This window comes from Arvicanthis niloticus, chromosome 6 (genome assembly GCF_011762505.2).
Source record: "Arvicanthis niloticus isolate mArvNil1 chromosome 6, mArvNil1.pat.X, whole genome shotgun sequence".
Taxonomy (NCBI): Eukaryota; Metazoa; Chordata; class Mammalia; order Rodentia; family Muridae; genus Arvicanthis; species Arvicanthis niloticus.
Genome location: NC_047663.1, coordinates 53,846,073 through 53,861,119, shown reverse-complemented (window position 1 = coordinate 53,861,119; position 15,047 = coordinate 53,846,073). Strand labels below are relative to the sequence as shown.

Below are 15,047 nucleotides of genomic sequence, written 5' to 3'. Positions count from 1 at the left end.
TCAGCATTTGCAGTCACAAGCTGCAGCATCTGGTACAAAGATACCAGAGTCTTTCAGGGGCAGCTTGGTGGTAGCTGAAATCGAGAGAAGGCACAGCATGAAGGGAGGACATCTGAGAGCACAGAGCCAGGAACCTGAAGTCAGGTGGCTCTTCCAGGGAGGCACCTCTAAGTAAACCCCCAGTGAATGGTTTCCATTTTATTCACCTTGAAACCCATGAATGTGACTTGTCCAGAGGCAATATAATCTCCTTCCTTGGAGATGCTCACACAGGAGACGTTGTTACCATGGCCATGGAGGAAATTCTGCTCATTAGTATTTATTGCCTGGATGAGGACAGTGCAACCCAGGGGATAGATCAGGTGCTCCTGGTCAGGATGGCATTTGAGACCACTGGGGACATGTCCTAAAAGAGAGAGATTAAAAATAACTATATTAAAAATAACTATAGCCAGGTGCAGATGTGGCTTGTGTGTTTGTTTGTTTGTTATTTTTATTACAGTACAAAAGACAACACTTCTGACATCAACTCTAATTCAATTTAAACAGGAATGGAGTAATAGGTAATTGTATTCCACGGACAAGGAAGCTGGTGTAGTGAAGACCCCCAAACTCGGGAGACACTTCCTCAAGTCTCAGGAAATCATGACCACCCAAAGATCACAAGAAACCATACCTGGATGCAATCAGCAGAGGTTTATTAGGGAAGAGAGCTGGCAGCCATTGGTCCAACTACATACTTGCGCAGGAGTAGAGTTCGACCCCGCCAGCCAGTCTGAGGAGGGTTTTAAAGGGAAAAACCACAAACCAGGGGAGTGAGAAGGGGAGTGAGGGGTTGTCAAGGATGCAAAACATAAAAATAGTGGAACATTTCAGAGGTACTCACCCTAAATGATTAGAGTCATGTGAAAATCATTCTGCACACCCATTCCTCTCAAAAATGTAGTTCTACTATGACATTACCAACTATTTCAGGTTAACTATTTTCACTTCTTCCGGCTATAGCCCCACCTAGATGGCTTGCATCTTTCTCTGTGGTCAGGTATGTGTCTTCCTGCCTTTTGGACTTTTCCCACCCACAGGTGGGGTCTACTCCCTGAGGCTTGAGGAATGTAATCCAGTAAGCGTCCTCTGATTCAGGGATAATGTCCTCCACCCGGAATGTGTCCTGGGGCAGTGAAGGCCTGAAATCTTATTTTCAGTTCCGAGTTCTGGAACCTGCACTTTTTCTGCCCAGGTCTAAGGGCAAAGAAAAAAAATCTATATATATTTCATAAAATGGTCTTTATATTTTTTCACTCTACAGTAGCACAATTCTTCTCAGACTTTGATGTGCATAAAATTGCCCAGGGAGCTGGTTAAAATGATTCCATTTTCAAGTTTGGAGTGAGCTAGGATTCTTTATTTCTAACTAGTCTACAAGGGATGCTGATGTCTGGAAACCACTCTTTGGACAGCAACGCCCTAAGGTAGGTTCTTTAATCCTGAGAAGAATGGCTATATATGTTGGTGGGAGTGTCGTTTCTCTAATTGGTTCTTGACTGTGTCAATAAAGACAGTGGAAGCTAATTGTTGGGCAAATAAAAAAAGGTGGGATTTCCAGGTCCCAGGAGGAAGAGGAGGGAACGAGATAGAGAGGTAGCTTGTGGGCCAGGCTTTGGGGAGAGGAGCATGAATGCCATGTAAGGCCTGGGGGGGTGGCTGACCTCGGAGCATAGTACAAGCCATAGCACTGGGCAAGGAGCAAGTGTGATTATAAAATTACATGCAACATGTATAAGGCAGCTTGTTGGGGGGATGACCTATAGACACAGGGAGCATGTGAGTACTTACGGCGAACATTTACACAAAAGTTTTGCTTATCTCACTTTGCAAAATCCCCTCCAGGCTCATTGATCACTTTGTGAATGGCATGATGGCCATCTTTTAAAAGGCTAATGACATTACAGTATGCCTATGTGCATCTCATAATTTCTTTATCCATTCATTTATTGGTGGGGTCTAGCTATATCTTGGCATATATCTATAAACCTGCCTCCAGGTTCCTGCCCTGTTAGAGTTCCTGTCCTGACTTCCTTTGACAGTGAACAATGATGTAGAAGTATAAACCACATAAACCCTTTCCTTCCCAAGTTGCTTTTTGGTCATAATGTTCCATCACAACAATGATAACCCTAACTAAGGCATACCCAGAAGTGGGATGGCCAGACCATATAGTAGCACTGTTTTTTTTTTTTCTTCTCTTTCTCTCTAATGGCTGGGCCAATTTACATTCTCAGGACAGTATACAGAGGTTCTCTTTTTTCCAACATCCTCACCAATACATGGCATCTTTTGTGCTTTTTACAGTGGTCATTCTAACCAACCTGCAGTGATATTTTACTGTATTTTGATTTGCATTTCCCTCTTGAAGGGATGTTGAGCATCTGATCATTTGCCTAAGGACCATTTATATGTCTTTTGAAAAATGTGTGTTCAGTTTCTCTGCTTAGGTTTTAATAACTCTAGAGCATGTCATGCCAAGTGAAGTAAGCCAGGCATAGAAAGAGAAATATGAAATGGAACCTTACGTGGCTGAGCTTATAGAAACAGAGTAGGGTAGTGGTTGCCAGGGGTGGAAGAAATGGGAAGATAGGGTTCAAGGGTCCAGTGGTTCAATTTTGTGAGATGAGAAAGTTCTGGAGACCTGGTATACAGCACAGGGACTACAGTTAGTGTCCTAGGTGGGTTTTTGATCAACTTGACACAAGCTAGAGTTATCTTGGGAGAGGAACCTCAAATGAGCAAATGCCTCCTTCAGGTTGCCTGTGGACAAGTCTGTAAGGCAGACTTGCTTAGTGATTGATGTGGGAAGGCCCCGTCCACTGTGGGAGGTATCACCCCTGGACAGATTGAGGGGCTAGAGAGATGGCTCAGCAGTTAAAAGCACTAACTGCTCTTCCAGAGGTCTTGAGTTCAATTCCCAGCAACTACATGGTGGCTCACAACCATCTGTAATGGGATCCAATGCCCTCTTCTGGTGTGTCTGAAGAGAGCAATAGTAGGCTTCTTGCCTGCTTCTCCAGTTCTTCCCCAGTTCCTGCCTTGACTTCTCTCAGTGATGGATTGTGATCAGGATGTATGTGTAAGGCAAATAAACCCTTTTCTCCCCAAGTTACTTCATGGTGTCGCTATTGCAGTAACAGAAAACCTAAGACAGTGATGCTGCAGTGTCAGGGTCTACTCGTTATGACTGTTGATCTTTGATATTTTCAGCATAACACACACAGATGTGAAAACACTAAACGTGCTAATCATTATCTTGGTTGTGGGAATTACTTCACAGTACTCCCATGTATCAGAACATGACTTTGCACATTTTACATTTATTTAAAATATATTAGGTATTTTATATTATTAGATAATATATGAATATTATAGTATTCTATTATTGACTTATGAATATATATTAAAATATTAAATACATTAAAAGAATATATATTGTTACTCAAATATGTTGCAATAAGACTCAAGGACAGGCAAACAACCCACAATCTACTGTTTTAGTTCTAAATGCTGGCAAGTTCTTTGGAGAAGCCCAAGGCCTCCCATAGTGAGACATCTTTCTTAGGCAGCTCCTTCCCTGCAAATATTTGCTAAGAACCAATTCAACAATGACAACTCCTTTGAATCAGTCTTAATAGGAAATAGTCATCTCATGTTATTCATCTTAGAGAAGATTTTTTTTTAATTCTTTTTATTTTCCTTTGCAATGTGCTGAGGATCAAACCCTCAAACCCCAGGATCTTGTGTACACTGGCTAAGTGCTCTACCTCTGAGCTGTCCCAACCCCTGCTTATTCTTCGTGTTTATCTTACAATATAAACTCTGAAGTCAGCTAGCATATTCTATTAAAGGTACAGAATGATTTAAATTATTTTAATTTTGTGATGCTATATCATGATTCTTTTCTAAAAAGAGAGTATGTTTCTCTTTGAAATCTCTTTTATGTTTCCTACTTATGTCTTCTTTATACGAATCTCATATTACATTATTAGTGGGTATTTAAAAATCTTTTTTGAAGCTGGACTTGATAGTACTTGGTTTTAATAGCAACATTTGCGGGGTGGGGAAGAAGCAGGCAGATCTCTGTGAGTTGGAGGCTAGCTTGGTCTACATAGTGATTTCCAGGACAGCCAGGAATACACAGTGAGAACCTGTGTCAAAAAACAAAAACAAACCAACAAAAAGAAAAAGGAAAGAATGGAAAGGAAGAGAAAAAGCCAAAACAACAAAACCCCAAAAAGTCTTTTTGATTGCTTTTTTTGTTCCCCATTAAAAAAACATACATATTTATTAATATAGTTTTCTTGGATTTTAAAAAGTCTTTGACACACGGCAATTGTAATAATTTATAATTTATTGGCTACAATGAATTCCCTTCTGTCCCCTTCCTTCCCTCCCTTTTCTTCCTTCCTTTTTTTTTTTTTTTTTTTTTTTTTTTTTTTTTTTTTTTTTTTTGGACAGAGTCTTACAATGTAGCTAGCTCTGCTTGGCCTGAAACTTGATATGTAGACCAGGCTGCTGTTAACCCCGTGAGAGCCACTTGCCTCTGCCTCCCAGTGATGGGATTAAAAGTGTGTGCCATCATACCCAGCTCCTTCTTTATGGAAGTTCTTGTGAAAGTAAATTTAGTGTTTTTCACCTATTCCTACTAAGACTATATAATTTTGTTCCTAATTTTGGGCTCTTTATAAACATTCATATGGCTACCCATATGGTAAGAGTAAAATAAGCTCATGGCTTCAGCCTTCACAGGAATAACACGCTCCAGGTGGATCAGAGACCCGAATGTGAAAAACAGCACCTAATGTTTGCACAGGTGTAGGAAATGGCTTTTTAACCAGGAACCCAAACCGGTCAGGTTGATTATTATCCAATTGTGTTTAAATCGGAATTTCTAGCTACAAAAGGCAAAATGAAAAGCCCAAACCAGAAGGGATTTGTAACATACTGAGATTAAAAGGGATTCTTGGTTAATATGCAAAGAGCTTCTACAAAGTGAGAACAGCAACATGATCAAGGAATATGGATGGGCAGTTTATAACAAAAGATTCTGAAAATCGATAAGCATGTCAAAAGACAAGCTTTTATTTTGAGGTTAGAGATCAGTTGGGGACTAGGTTGGGGCTGGAGTTAGTATTTGGGTAGGTGCTGCTTTGGGGATTGGATTGGTTTTTGGCTTGGAGTCGGGCTTGGGGTTAGGGATGGGGTTGGTGTTGGTGTTGAGGTTGAGGTCTGGTGTGTGGTGGTTTGATTTAGAATGATTCCCATAGGCTCAGATGTGAGTGCTTGGTTTCCAGTTGGTGGGACTGTTTGGGGAAGGATCAGGAGGTGTGGCTTTGATGGGAGCAGTGGTGGGATGTTACTGGGTGGGGTTTAAGGTTTCCAAATCTAATGCCAGGCACAATCTCTTTCTCTCTCTGCCTACTGCTTGTGGACAAAATAAAAGCCCTCGGGCTGGAGAGATGGCTCAGTAGTTAAGAGCACTGACTGCTCTTCCAAAGGTCCTGAGTTCGATTCCCAGTAACCACATGGTGGCTCACAACCATCTGCAATGTGATCTGGCCCTCTCTTCTGGTGTATCTGAAGACAACTACAATGTACTCACATAAAATAAATAAATAAATCTTAAAAATAAAATAAAATAAAATAAAAGCCCTCAGCAACTGCATCGGTGTCCTGCCAACCTGCATTCTGCCATTGTTCCCACCATGTTGGTCATGGACTCACCTTCTGAGAATGTAAGCACTACCCCAGTTAAATGTTTTCTTTTATAAGTTGCCTTGGTCAAGGTTGTTTGGTTTCAGACTGGGAACAAGGGACTGAGGTGCATCTTTTACTTACCAAAGCAGACCTGGCTTTCAGGTTCTCCCAGCATCCTTCAGTCCCTACCTGGCTGGCATACCCTCCCCCCAACTCTGAACTTTCCTGCCCAGGGGTTGGGCTTCCCATCCCACAGAGGCTCCTCTCTATATAATCCAGACATTTTGATTTCCCCTCTCTTGCTCTCCCTTCTTCTCCTCTTCTCTCTCTTCTCTTTCTCTCCCTGATTCCCATCTCTCCATGGTGACTCCCCTGGCCTCAATCCTTGAGGCCAGTGAACCTGCCCAAGAGCAGCTTCCCAATAAACCTGCCTTTAATATATTCTAATCTGGCTTGAATTGGCTCATTTCACCAGCAGAGAAATAACCTATCAATGGTGTCTCTTCGTGGCACTAGAACACTAACTGAGGCAGAAGTTAGTATCAGAGAGGGTCATATTGCTGTAGCAGGCCTGTCCTTGCTTCTTGTTAGTGAAGCGTGGACTTCAGGACTTTGACTTAGGGCAGAGGATGAATTGTTGTATGTTGGGATGAATGGGCCATCCTAGGAGGAGCATGGAAGACTAGTGCTGAGTGCAATGTAGACCATGGAGGAGACCTCTCTCAGGAGGTTTCAGAGGTGAGTAGTGTCATCGAATGGACTAGAGACCATTTTTGTGATATTTTGGAAAAAAAAAAAAAAAAAAGATGTTGCTTCATTTTTGCCCTTGTTCTAAGAATCTTCCAGAGGCTAAATCCACAAGTTTTGGATTAAAGTCAACGGACATAGGAGATAACAAGACAATTTAGTACTGACGATGTCATGACAAGATGTACATTTGAGGAGAGAAAGAGCACCAGGAAGAGTAATGTTGGAGCCAAGTCTTTTGCTCAGGAGGAGGAGAAGTTTAAAAACAGGCAGGATGTTAATAAGGGATAGAGGGAGTAAGAGCTTCAGATAATGCCTTACCCAGCTAATCTTGCATCAGCCAAAAGGAAACCATCAACAAGTCAAAATATATGCAAATGGATGCAAGAAGGGGACTAGTTTCCAACCACTTTAGCCACCTGGTTCTGGCTTTGTTGGGATGAATACAGAAGTAAAGAGTTTTGGAATCTTCTGGCAGCTAAGGAAATCCCTGAGATTGGGGATGTGGCAGGGGTATCCCTTCCTGGTGGCCTGGAGAGGCCTCAGTGTGAAGCTAGCTGTGAAAGTGATGCCTGGATTGCATTGGAGACCCCAAGATGTTAGAGTCCAGAGTAGGGACCAAGTCTAAGAGGGAGGGAGGGAGGGAGAGAGAGAGAGAGAGAGAGAGAGAGAGAGAGGGAGAGAGAGAGAATGAATGAATATGCTGTTGAGCCAACAAAGGTGGAAGGAGTTGGAGATCTAAAAGCCATCTAATTAAGCCAGTGGTTCTCAACCCATGGCTTGAGACACCTTGGGGGGGAGGGGCTGTCAAATGACCCTTTCGCAAGGTCACCTGATGTAGAGTGAAAAATTATAAAGACCATTTTATAAAATATATACAGGCTTTTCTTTAAAAGGAATGAAAAATATAAAAAGTTTTTATGACCCCTAGACCTGAGCAAAAGAATGCAGGCTCACTAGTTCCAAGAAAGCAGAACTGAATGTAAGATTTCAGGCCTTCACTGCCCCAGGATACATTCCAGGAGGAGTACATTATCCCTGAGTCAGAGGACACTTGCTGAATTAACATTCCTCAAGCCTCAGGGAAGAGAACACACCTGTGGGTGGGGAAGGCCCAAAGCAGGAAGACTCATTCCTGACCACAAAGAAAAATGTAAGTCATCTAGGTGAAGCTGAGAAACTAGTAACCACTATGACAGGGCAACAACTGAGAAATAGTTGAACAAGTGACTGGGCAAGACCACATTTTTGAGAAGACAGAGTGTTTTCCACAGGACCCTGATTCACTTAGGTTGGGTTCCTCTGGAATTCTCTGCTATTTTTATGTTATATTTCCTTAGCAAGCCCTCACCCCCTCCTCACTTCCCTGGTTTGTGGTTTCCCCCTTTTAAAAAGCCCCTCAAACAGCCGGTCTTGGTCAATCACCTCCTTCGTGAGCATACGAATTGACCTTGGCTGGCCAACTCTCCCTAATAAACCTCTGCTGATTGCATCCAGGTACGGTGTCTTGTGATTTTTTGGGTGGTCATGACTTCCCGAGACTTGAGTAAGGGTCTCCCGAGTTTGGGGGTCATCACTAAGACCATGGGAAAACACAGATATTTACATTATAATTCATAACAGTAGAGAAATTATAGTTATGAAGTAGCAACAAAATAATTTTATGGTTGAGGGATCACTACAACATGAAGACTGTATTAAAGGATCACAGCATTGAGAAGGTTGGGAGCCACTAAGTCCTTTGACAGCAAACATAGACTTACAGAAGTTGCAGTTTGCCCTGCTGGGTTTTGGTCTCCCTTTGTTTTTTTTTCCTCTCCATGCCACTCTTTCCTGAGGTTTGGGATGGTAATGTATATTCTGTGTTATTGTATGTTGGCGTATGCAGTTTGCTTTTGATTCTACTGGGGGGTTACAGTTAAGAAATTGCCTGGAGACTCAGAAGAGACTTTGGACTTTTAAACAGTATTGAGACTGTGAAAGACTCTGGAGACTTTGGGAGTTACACGAAATGCATTTGCATTATGATATGGCTACCAAGTCTATTGGGGCTAAAGAGTGGAATGTGGGGGTTTGAATGGGAATGGCCTGCACAGGCTCATATGTTAGAATGCTTGGTCTCTAGTTAGTGGGACAGTTTGAGAACATTCAAGAGGTTGGCCTTGTTGAAGATGTATCACTGAGCAGTCTCTCTTCTTTTCCCTCTCCCTCTCTTCCTCTCCCTCCCTCTCTCTCTCCCTCTCTCTCCCTCTCTTCCCCCACTCCTTCTCCCTCTCTCCCTCTCTCCCTCCCCTTCTCTCTCCCCCCTCTCTCCCTCTTCCCCTCTCCCTCTCTCCCCCTTTCTCCCTCCCTTCCCCTCTCTCTCCCTCTCTCCCTCCCTTCCCCTCTTTCTCCCTCTCTCTCTCCCTCTCTCCTTCTCTCTCTCTCTCCCTCTCTCCTTCTCTCTCTCTTTCTCTCTCTCTGCCTATTGCCAGTGGATAAGATATAAATTCTCAGCTTCAGGACTCACCCTCTGACACTGTAAGCAAGGCCCCAGGTAAATGTGTTCTTATATAAGTTGTTGTGTTCATAGCATCTCTTCACAGCAATAGAAAAGTAAGACAGGTATGCATGTCTTTAGTTACGTCTTAGCTGCAAACAAAAAGAGTCAACTCTGGCTAAATATAGCAGAAAAATAATCTCAAGAAAGGAACACAGGATTGATAGGCAGCATAGGAAATCTACTTGATAAGTGGGCAGTGGTAATGAGAAAGCCAGGCCAGATGACACAGGACCCAGGCTCCCATGATCACAATGCTGTGGAGACAAGGCAGCATTTGATAGCCACAGTGCTTCCCTCCCTCAAGAAGAGAAGTGGGCTGTGTGTGTGTGTGTGTGTGTGTGTGTGTGTGTGTGTGTAGGTCTGAGGATGATGTTGGATATCTTCTATGGCCCTTTACCTTATTTTTTGAGATAGGGGCTCTCAGACACATTGGTTGGTTAGGCTGACTCTGAGGATCTGCCTGTCTCCTACCTCAGCCCTCCAGTCCTGGGGTTACAGATACACACCAGCATGCCCAGCTTTTTACTTGACTGCTGAAGACTCAAACTCCGGGTCCTCATGGTGGCACCATAGACACTTTATCAATGAAGCCAACTCTCTATCCTAAAGGTCTGTATTCAGATGAAAAATGCCTTATTCTTATCATCTGACATAATATATATAACAATATATATATAACTATATCTCAACATACACACACACACACATATGGCCTTTGCCTATTTGAGAAATAAAAAGTGATGTCACTGTTTGAATAACACTTTTGGGCTTTTACCAAATAGCAATTTTTATTTATTATTATTAATATTGTTATTATTGCCACTATCTTTTTCAGGAGTTTAGCTCTTTATAGAGATCCAGAAAATAAACCATATGGTTTATTTTAGACTCTTTGAACCATATGGTTGATGTTGCAGCCTGTCATCTCTGCTAGTGTAGTGTGAAAATAGCCCTGGACAGCACCTAAACAAAAGACAAGGCTGAGTCCCAATAGAACTTTATTTACAAAACACACAGTGGGACAAATCTGGCCAGCAGATTCCTGACCGATCTGTTGTTATTGCTGTTTTTAACTTATAAGAGCTCTGGATATAATGGAAAATCAGTAGATTGTGACCAAACTCGCATAGCAGCAGCCTGATGTTTTCATATCTGACACAATTATTTTCATATCTGACGCAATTATATTTAGTTTGTTTATATAATAAGTTCACATTGGGGTACAATACCTAGTACAGTTACATATATGCATCACCGTTTTCAAATTTAAGTTTAATAACACAACAGTTACCATGAGTTCTAATTTTGCTTTCAACTTTTTTTTGTTGTTGTTGTTTGTTTGCTTTGGCTGTCCTAGAACTCAGTATATAGACTAAGTTGACCTTGAACTCAGATCTTACTGCCTCTGCCTCCCAAGTGCTGGGATCAAAGGCATGTATCACTATGCCTGGCTTAATTTCAACGTTTGATTAATTCCATGGAAGCTCTAAGCTCCATTACCTGGCGTTTAAGGCCTCTGACTCCTCCCCACCCCTTGTTCTTCCAGTCCTGAAGCTTCACGCTCCATTTCCCAGGTTTCCTCCCTCTTCTGGCTTCTTGCAATGATCTGCACGCCAGTCCTTAGCTCCTGGTTAAAGACTATTTAAATTCAAAAGGAGTCTTTTCACAAGAAAAAAAAATCAGTCTTTTCTTGGCTTCTTTCAAATCTGCAATAAATACTTTTTCCCTGGCACTCAGGAGAAGTCTCAGCAAGAGTGTACACTACTCTGGCAGAGGACCTGAACTCACTTCCCAGGACACACATCCTGTAAGGCCACTGCAGCCAGATCTGGTGCCCTCTTCTGGTCTTCATGGGTACCTGCACTTACATGTCCATTCCTCTACCATAAGCATAATTAAAACTAAAATAAGGAGCCGGAGGGTTGGCTCAGCAGTTAAGGATACTGGCTTCTTTCCCAAAGGACCCAGCGTTGATTCCTACCACTCACATGGGACTCACACCTGTCTATAACTCTAGTCCCAGCGGATCTGATGCTCTTTTCTGGCCTCCTTGGCCACTGGTTTACAGACATGTACTGCAAGCAAAACATTCATACAGAGTTAAAAAAAATAATTAAAAAAAAAAAAAAAAGAAGCAACTTTCCTTCCAAACTTTGATACCCTTTTCCGATTGTCTCCTTACTATGTTAGCAAGAATTCAGTTATGGGTTAGAGAGATGGCTCAGTGGCTAAGAGCATGGGCTGTTCTTCCAAAGGACCAGGGTTCAATTCCCAGCACTGGCATGGCAGGGCAAAAAAACCTAATGCACATACAATAAATTACTTTAAAAAAATCAATTACAGATCTTGTGTGTCTTCGCACTATGTGTGTCTTTGCACTGACTGGCTCACTATAATATTTTTTTGCAGTTCACTAGGGGTCACTTTTCAGTAATATTTGTTCATTTGTGAAGACAGTGGTGGCTCAGATACAGAAGACGCTGGCTTTCAATTAGAACGGCATAGTACAACGAAGACTCAGGAGCTAAGGCCCTTTACTCAGTAATCGGTCTGCACCTTACTACCGTAAAGCTTTCAGGCATTACAACATTCCGTTTTAAAAAAAGTTGATTTTTCCCCTAAAATTTAATTTCTTGCCTTTTTGTAACACCCCAAACACGACTGTCCCCAGTCACAGCATTTTCCTCTCAATGTTTACAGTGACAGTGACAAGTAAAGTGTGAGCACAGCAGGAAGGCCCCTCCAGAATTAACAAGGTTTCTCCCATAATGTCCTACTTCCCTCACATCCTGGTCTTAAACCTTCGAGGGGTCTTACTTTGAGAGATTGAGAGAGAGAGAGAGAGAGAGAGAGAGAGAGAGAGAGAGAGAGAGAGAGAGAGAGAGAGAGAGAGAAATCTCCTTACTCACACTCCTACCGAGTTGGGCTCATTTGGTCTCTGGATATGGAACTTTATCTGAGCTGTTACACCCATGCCAATTCCTGAGGCTCAGGAATGAGGCCAAAATCCTTCACCATCCTGGGGCTGGTGGTGCCTGGCCACACTCTTGCCACTATCCCCACTGCCTCTCAGGCGCTACCAGGTCAGCGTCTCACTGTCCCTGAGGTACCAAATCACGATTGCTTTAGGCCTTACCATTGAAGCCGATCACAGCCTCAAGCTCCAGTTCGCCTACGTCGTTCTCGGGTAAAACTTGTTCTTCCATCCTGGAGAATTTCAGCTCATTGATTCTTCAACTCCAGGGTGCAGCGTCTCTTGGTCGTTATGGTAACTGGAGTACGCATGCGTGGTAGGTTCACGCCGGAGCAGAAACCCAGCCCACTGAGTTTGAGTTGATTTCCCCTCTTGCAAATGTTGGAAGGACTTCCTTATTATGTATTTTATTCATTCTGGAAATGTAGGTGGTAGGTTGACGCTAAGTGCGCAAGGTAAATTTCCTCGTCTCGTGTACAGGTCTCTGACTTTTTTAAACTACAAAATTAAGCCCCTCATGATTATTAAAGAAAATTGAACACAGAATAATTGAGCACAGAGAATTGCCTCTGATAAATAGGTTGTTAATTTAAAAAACCATGGAATTGGTACTTCCATGTAAAAGAAATTTAAAAAGATCACTAAAAACGTTTTAGTTCAGTATGTAACTATTTTTATGTATGTATATATGCATATATGTATGCATGTATGCATGTTGCTGTATGCATTTTTCCTGCCTCAGCCATTTAAGGGCTGGGATGCCAGGCTTGAGCTATCACATCAGGCTTGTTTTGCTGTTTTTGAATTTAAAAAAAAAAAAAAAAAAGTGCAGAGAACCGAGGTTGAAGTGCTTCCATCCCCTGGGAAAATGTTTTGATTCTGCTCAACAATTTAATCATTTTCCTTGAGTCCAGCAATTCATGTGAATTAACAAAAATCGATTCTTGCAACCCATTTTCTCCCAGGGGTGCGCTTTGCGTGGTGGGGGCGTTGTTCTGAGGTCAATAAAACAGCTTTCACTTTGCAAACTCTGGGCTCGGGTCGCGCACCCTCCGAACTGCGGGGAATGAGCCGCGCGGGCCGCCGTAGTCAGCTGCTAAGAGCAGGAAGTGTCCCAGCTGCGGGCGGAGACTGCACCATGGCCCCGGACCCCTGGTGAGTTGCCGGTGGTGGCAGCAGTGTTTGGGGGCTTAACTTGGGGGATAGAACTGGCCTCTAGGGACTGGCAGAGACCCTGGCCATCGTTGAGCTTGAGGCTGGCGGCCTTAGAGATGAGGATCGGGCGAGGATCCTCCCCCTGTTGAGGGGACTCAGCTACGTACTGCCTACTCGGTGCTAACTCTGTGGTCCTAAGGCAGACTATTACCTGGGGGGAACAGGGACTTGAGCGTTCGAGCATTTACCCCCCTTTTCTGGGGCTTCTCGCCCATCCTGCTTGTGGCAGACTGCATGCGTAGACTTCCCCGGGCTCCTGTAAAGTGAGGTCAAAATAACCTTTTGGTGGGTTATCCCTTCACCCATTAATCCCCAGAAAGGGAATAAACTGAAGTTCACACTCCATGGTCACCATCTAGTTAGTAGCTAGTTGGGCACGAGTGTTATAGGCTCTTCACAGAAAACTTGTACGACTTGTGATAAGACATTTACCCTTTCCGGCATCAGTAGCATGAAGACTTATGTCGGCAAGAAGTAGTGCAGAAAGCACCTGATAAAGACCATTTATTCAGCAAAGAAGCCCCAAGGAGAAAATGATCAAAAAATATCTTTATACAAGGAACAAACTGCTATAAAGTCCTGACCTTCCTGATTAATAATTTACAACACTGCATTTCTATAAAATTTGTGTTGGAGAATATGCCTTACGTTGGTGTTTCTGGTACAATTTATAGTTGTTTGATGGCAGACAATTTTGAATATTAAGAGAATGGATCCCAAGGTCAGAATTAGAGTTACCTGGGATCTAGACTATTTGGGTCAGTTGATGAATTGTTTGTTGTTTTTCAGTGTCACAGGGAGCCCAGGTTGATCTTGAATTCCTGATTCTTTTGCTTCAGTCTCCAAAGTGGTGACATTACAGGCCTCTGCCACCATGCCCAGCCAAGTGCCAAATTTTCCCATAAAGTTTTAACAATTGTATACACCCCTGGTAGAAAATTTGGAGACTACTGAATATCTGAAGAAAAAAAAAAAGGGTCTTTATCACTTGGAAACAATCAGTACTCACTTTTTTCAGTGCATTTATTGTTTGAATCTATATCCTTCTTGTATTTTACAAAACGGGAAGCATTTCTCCATGTTAAGTAGTCTTAAAGCCATGATTTTTAATGCATATCAGCGCATCATCTGAATGCACACAACTTATTTCAAATTGTAGCTCAGTGGTAGAACGATTGTTTACCAGATGGAAGACCCTGGGTTTGGTCCCCAACAAGACAAGACAAAGCTTTCAGCTGTCAAATGAGAAAGTCACTGAGACAAACAATTAAGACTTAACAGTGTCTTGGGGAAAATTCTCCTGTAAGTCTGATTTCATTAGACTCCTGTGCCACACTTTGCAGGGAACTGACTTCTGCTCATCTGTCCTGCTTAAACTGTCTCTTCATTCCAGGACCACCACGTGGCAGAACATGTCAGGCATGCTTTCTTCTTTCGTCTTTGCTTATGCCATGTGCCTTCCACAGTGTTTAGACTTTGCTCCTCCTTCCCGTAGGGAAATCTGCTTTAGTCTTTTTTACAAGTCGGCCCAAAGTAGCTTCTTGTGGCCCAGCCCATCCGAGTGCCTCTTTCATCAGTCACCAGTCTCTCCCTTCCCTGGCTCTAGAGGTACTTAAGTTAGGTCCCGTTCCTCATCGACAGGCTTTTGTTATGGGTTTTATATGTCTGATGTGCTGTCACAGCCGGACTGAAGCTCCTGTCTTCATAGATGATGGTGATGTGGGATCTGGGGCTAGGACCGTTTTCCTTATTACTCTGCTGTATTTTTATTGTGATTTTTTAAAAAACCACCTGCTCTTTTTCATGCACACATATACCAGATTA

General features: G+C 42.7%; 2 protein-coding genes across 5 annotated transcripts in view; one reads left to right on the top strand and one right to left on the bottom strand.

Moving 5' to 3' along the window:
- Cfap52 (cilia and flagella associated protein 52) overlaps positions 1 to 12,318 on the bottom strand; it is a 40,977-nt gene extending 28,659 nt beyond the window's left edge. Inside the window, exons 1-2 of the mRNA XM_034508106.2 lie at positions 12,171 to 12,318; positions 207 to 406 (exon numbers count right to left, since the gene is read on the bottom strand). Of these exons, the coding sequence (XP_034363997.1) occupies positions 207 to 406; positions 12,171 to 12,240 (270 nt within the window). The 5' untranslated portion in view covers positions 12,241 to 12,318. The remainder of the gene's footprint in view (positions 1 to 206; positions 407 to 12,170) is intronic.
- Positions 12,319 to 13,028: 710 nt separating this feature from the next.
- Stx8 (syntaxin 8) overlaps positions 13,029 to 15,047 on the top strand; it is a 228,667-nt gene continuing 226,648 nt past the window's right edge. For 3 of the 4 annotated variants that reach the window (XM_076936582.1, XM_076936583.1, XM_076936581.1), the window contains exon 1: positions 13,029 to 13,163. In XM_076936582.1, the coding sequence (XP_076792697.1) occupies positions 13,075 to 13,163 (89 nt within the window). In that variant the 5' untranslated portion in view covers positions 13,029 to 13,074. The remainder of the gene's footprint in view (positions 13,164 to 15,047) is intronic. The other variant, XM_034504309.2, reaches the window with a different exon arrangement.